Source organism: Myotis davidii, unplaced genomic scaffold, assembly GCF_000327345.1.
Source record: "Myotis davidii unplaced genomic scaffold, ASM32734v1 scaffold162, whole genome shotgun sequence".
NCBI lineage: Eukaryota > Metazoa > Chordata > Mammalia > Chiroptera > Vespertilionidae > Myotis > Myotis davidii.
In genome coordinates, this window is record NW_006300036.1 from 4,050,761 (window position 1) to 4,056,188 (window position 5,428).

The window sequence follows — 5,428 nt, forward strand, 5'->3', positions numbered from 1 at the left end:
ATCTCACAGGACTGGCTGCCACAGGTTGCCTGTCGGGACCTCGAGCTGTCTAGTCAGACGCACTGACTTGGTTAACCGTCTGCCGCGGCTAAAAATAAGCCAGGGTGAGCGCTTTTTCCAAGACTAGCTTTCCTTTCAAAACCTGCATTTTCCCATCGTGCCTTCCGTGATCGCAAGTAGAAACACAAACTCGCTTTCATCCTTTTTTTGTGTATATTGTATGCTACAGAATTGACTACTTAATCAAAAGTTAGAGATGATGGACGAGATGAAAATGGAACCTTTTATTTCTCCTCACCGCCTCGTGATGGGAAAATAATGAAGCTGTGACCTTGTGTGGCACTTTCCAGAGAAGATCTCAGGGCTGTTTCCCTGGGCACACTCTGTTCTTTCTCTGTCTTTCACCCTGGGCGACTTCCAACCCTCCTCTATAATCACTCACCCACTTCCAGGTGCTCCAGCCTCAGAGAGTGAGAGGCCCAGAGTCAGGGCTCTCCTCAGTGGCAACTATAAATACTCCAAAAGCAATGGCTCTCAAGAGTTTTGGTCAGTGACATTATCAACCCAAGTTTATAAGGAGGGCGGGGGGAGGGTAGATGTGCTTTAAATATTTTTAAAGTTCTTACCTCGTCCTGGTTGACCAGTCCCATTTTGGACATGTCTATGTTGAAGTAGTGGATGTTCGGCAGGCTGATTTCCATGTCTTCTATCTGGAATCCACCATAGTACACATCACCTTGGGCAACTGTGGATCCATCTATCCATCCACCACTCACCCCCTCCCCAACCTACCCACTAGTCAGTTACTCAGGTTCCTCGTCTATCTCTGAAACAACCTCTATGGTCCTCTACTGCCCAACACTGTTCTCCTCTGCTGGTCCTATTATTAGACAGTGGGCCCACGCTTCTTCTCTCCATGTACAAAACCTGCTTCTCAGAAAAGCAAGAGTTTCTTGGATCAGAAACCTGGGAGACTGCCTGGCCGGTGTGGCTCAGGGGTTGAGCGTCAACCTATAACCTCAATTCCCAGTCAGGGCACATGGTGGGGTTGTGCTTCCATCCCCAGTAGGGGATGTGCAGGAGGCCAATTAATGATTCTCTCTCTTCATTGATGTTCCTATCTCTCTGTCCTTCTCCCTTCCCCCCTGAAATCATTAAAAAAAGAAAATTTTTTTAAAGAAAGAAACCTGGGAGACCTCTTCAGCATCTAACTGGTCTCCTGGGCCTGGCCAGTCAAGCTCCTAATTCCCTCCTCATTCCACTCCTAATGCTCCAGGCTTTTCCCTAACATGTGTGGGCCCTGAGGTAAGAGTATAATTGGAGGCCCACATACCAGATGTCTAAAGATTTAGAAGTTATAAATCAAGCTAAAAAAAAACTTTTCTGTAAAATATGTTGTATCTTTCTAATTTGACAAATATACCTTCATCGCAACCTGGAAGGCCAGGATCAGATTTAAGTTCTCTGACTCCTCCCAGTGCCATCCAGGACATGGCAGCATATGAAGAGTCAGTCCCCAGCCCTGGCCCATCCCATCTTCTTTCTTCCCAGGCACATGCCCTTGACCGGAATCGAACCTGGGCCCCTTCAGTCCGCAGGCCGACGCTCTATCCACTGAGCCAAACCGGTTTTGGCCCCATCTTCTTTCTTACGTCAGGTGGGCGGACATCCCAGCTTACATATCAAGTCCCATTCATCCCTCCTGCAAACATCTGACTTTTGCCCACTCTCACACCTAAGGGTACACACACCGATGGCATGATCTGCCCTCCAGAGGGTGGATCTAGGGAAGAGACTGCTCAGGCTCTGGAATTAGTCTCAGGGTTATTTGGGCAGGAAATTCTGGGCTACAGTTACCCAGAGAATGGTCTAGGGGGGGTGCACGGGCTCCTGCGTTGGTCTTACTGACTTTTCATCCAGCGGAAGGAAACTCAGCCAGAGGAAGGCCTGAAGCGAGCCTCCAGGGTGCGCTGGGCCATGGCGGGAGCCCCTCTGCCCAGGTCCAAGGGTAGTACTCTTCCCGCCTAGCCCCTCATGGCCACAGTTCAGGTCCATTTTTTAGATTTCTGCCACAGCCTTTCAACAGTTCTTGTCTGAAGTCTGTCATCCTTTTAATTTATTACACTTCTTTCAGAGTGATCTTTCTCAAGTGCAAATATGGTGGCATCAGACCCTGCTTAAACCCCTGAGAGCTTTCAGGATACAATACAGACTGTCACTAAGACCACAGAGGCCCCCTGATCTAGCTCCTGCCTCACCTCTAGGCACATAGAAAGATTTCACTCGCGGAGCTTCACATGCGGCAGACCCTCAGCAGTAGATGACTATTCCACGCTGCCTCCTGTCTCCATACGACTCTGCTCCCTCACTTCTAAATGTGAACCCAGATAACCCCCACTTGTTCCTTAAGACTCAACTCAAACACCTCTCCCTCCAGAAAGCCTGGATGGTCCTATCCCCTGTACCTGAGTTAGGTACCTTCCTCTGTATTTCAATAATAATTTATTCTTTATTGCATATAGTTTACTGATATGATTCTTTCACTGAATGATGTTATCTTCGAGGGTAGGGACCATGACTAATGTATCTCTGTATTCCTCATGCTTTGACAGAGGCGTAATAACCATTCAATAATATCAAATGGCTGGCTGGATGGCTGGATGGATAGATAAAATCACTCCACATCTATCCTTCATTTTCTGGATCTCCTGAAACTTAAATATGGCAAGATGAAAAGACTCAAAGAATTTTCAGCAAAGCTAAGTAACTATAGCACTGGCCTGTGTTTTCAGGTTGGACAGATTTTTTCCATTTTTTACTCTCTCCTCACTTGCTATAACAAGCTTTTGAACAACAACAGATGTCATTTTTCATGTGTCTCCCACTTTCTTATTTTAACTCTCAACTCTTTCTCAGAGTTGACATGAGACACAACAAGTTCTCTCAGTCCTCAGAACGGCAAGTGATAAAACATACCTCAGGAACCCGGCTCAGGGACAGCACCTGGATGTCATAGAGGGTCTTCTGGACCGAGGGTGAGTACTCGCCTTTGTCATGGGGTCCAGCAAATTTCTCCAGGACAATGTCCCGAATGGTGTCCCTAGAACACAGAAAAGAGAACTGAAGACTCATAGGGTGGTCTTTAGGAATGCATTATAAAACTGAGAAGCGGTGACCTTCCTGTCCCTCAGAAAGCAATTTTATTGTTGATTTTAGAAGATATTAATATCTTGTAATATTTAAAAAAAAAAACCTCACTTCCTATTTCCTTACACACACACACACACACACACACACACACACACACAGAAGGCCCAGAAAATTTCAGGAATTAAATTAGTAGTAAAGCCAAATACCACTCAACAAACATGTTGGGTGTCACTGGGCTATTTTCCTAACCTGGCACCAGGGCCCAGTGGGAATTCCAGGATAAATCTGTGCTTGAAGAACCCACGAAGGGGACTCCCAAGCACTCCAGCACTCTTACTGCTCAGCATGGCTGATTCCTTGAACTGCTGTTTTAGGGTGTTTTTTTGTTTTTTGTTTTTCTCTGCACTAAATATTTTATTTTATTATTTTATTGAATTCTCTTAATATACCTGAGGCAGGTGCTGTTATTATCCCCAATTTATAGGTGAGGAATCTGAGCTTAAAAATTAAATAATCCACTTGAAGTCCTTCTCTTTAGTGGGAGGCCCAACTAGCACCCTAACTCTGGCATGCTCAATTTTGTACTCTTTTCAACAAAAATATATCAAGCTGCTGCCCATGGGAAACGCTTGAAATAAAAAAGGAAACACAGATTGAGGTGAGTTTCTCTTTAAGCATTTCCCAGCCTGTCACATCATCAAAGGAGCAGAGCTAAGCGTTACCAGTGGGAGCAAGCTACCGGGGCAGATTCCAGCTCATCATAGCTTAGAAGTTTTGAACAATTAGAGCTTCAGCAAAGAAATGAGATGCCTGGTCAAAAAGTAAACTCTGGGGGTACAGAGGCTTAATTATAGCTTGTAAAGATATTACTATTTAATCATACCTTTATATTGCTAAGGCATTTATCATTTATAAAGTGCTTCAGTGAATGTTATCTCGTTTTGAGTGTAGCTTAAAGTGACCGACTGTCACAGTTTGCTGGGACCAAGAGGTTTCCTGGGACATGAGACTTTCAGTTGGAAAATTAGAAAAATCCTTGATGCAGAAAGTTTAACCCTTTCTGCATCTATGATGAAGTAGTAAAGCCAAATATCATTATCCTCACTTGATACCGAGGTTCTTAACATGGGGTCCTGGCCCAGCAGTATCAGCATCACCTGGGAGTTTGTTAGAAATGCAAGTTATCAGGCTTCACGTCAGACCTCCAGTCAGAACCTTTTGGGGGGTGAGCCCAGTGACATACATCCTAACAAGCCTTCCCTGTGATTCTGTGAACACAATCATATTTTAGAACTACCTATTTCACCAATGAAAAGCAGATGGTCATGGAAATTAGGTGGTCCATTCAAGGTCATTATTACTAATAGAATCGGAGATTCAAGCGCAGATTTATCAACTCAAAGTAAGACCATTGATTTTCTGTTGTCCAACAAAAAGGATTTTGAACAGTGGGGAAGTTGACTCGAGTGGCCTCCAAGGTCCCCTTTAAATTGAAGACTTCATGAACTCCAGGCCCCAAGGACAAGGGCAGACACTACCTGTGCCAGCGCTAGGCCCTAGCACATGCTCATACCAGGTAGCCTCAAAGTCCACGTCTTTGCCCCGGTAGCGCCACTTGCAGTACACTTGGGTGGCAAAGCACCGGTCCTTCACCTCAGGGAGGGTGGTGAACTGGTCCTTGATAAATCCTTCAAATCCAGACTGGGTCGTTTTCAAGACCTTGAGATCTTTGATTCCTGAATGAATGACTGGAGGTCCTGTTTAAAGTAAAAAGGTAAGAGGGGATCAGTGCCTTCTTACTGATCCCTAGCCCTGAGGATTCTGGTCATTAAAACATGGCACACTATGCTTATACCGAGAACTACATCACTGCCCATGTTTTCTGTCTCCCTGACTCCTCTGAAGTCCCTGACATCCTCATGAGGATGGTATGTCTTTCCCTCCATCTGGATTCCACGATTCACTGCCCTCTCCTGCCCTTGGAGAACTGAAGGTCAGAGACTAAACCTCCATGTTGTGTTGAAGCCCACGGACATGAATACCTTCCTCTCAGCTATAAGTAGGGTTGTTTTCTAGTCCAAATACCTTCTATTTTTTGAGCTGCATCTTTCAACAGAAAATCATGCTGAAATGACTTAATAAGCAGTTCTGTCTGCTGCTAGGCCTCCCTGTTTGGGGGTAGTCCTCATGTGGATTGTCTATACTGACTTATGGCGCCAGTCACCACCAGATCCTCAGTTCCCTTGTGGTTATGAACTCAGCAACACAGACAAATTAA

The 5,428-nt window shown here is 45.2% G+C and overlaps 1 protein-coding gene across 1 annotated transcript in view; it reads right to left on the reverse strand.

Annotated features, from left to right (window-relative positions):
* Nucleotides 1–482: 482 nt before the first annotated feature.
* The window catches only part of LOC102751767 (uricase), a 30,813-nt gene continuing 25,867 nt past the window's right edge, over nucleotides 483–5,428 (reverse strand). The window contains exons 5-7 of the mRNA XM_006776244.2: nucleotides 4,724–4,907; nucleotides 2,977–3,100; nucleotides 483–710 (exon numbers count right to left, since the gene is read on the reverse strand). Coding sequence (XP_006776307.1) covers nucleotides 498–710; nucleotides 2,977–3,100; nucleotides 4,724–4,907 — 521 coding nt within the window. The 3' untranslated portion in view covers nucleotides 483–497. The remainder of the gene's footprint in view (nucleotides 711–2,976; nucleotides 3,101–4,723; nucleotides 4,908–5,428) is intronic.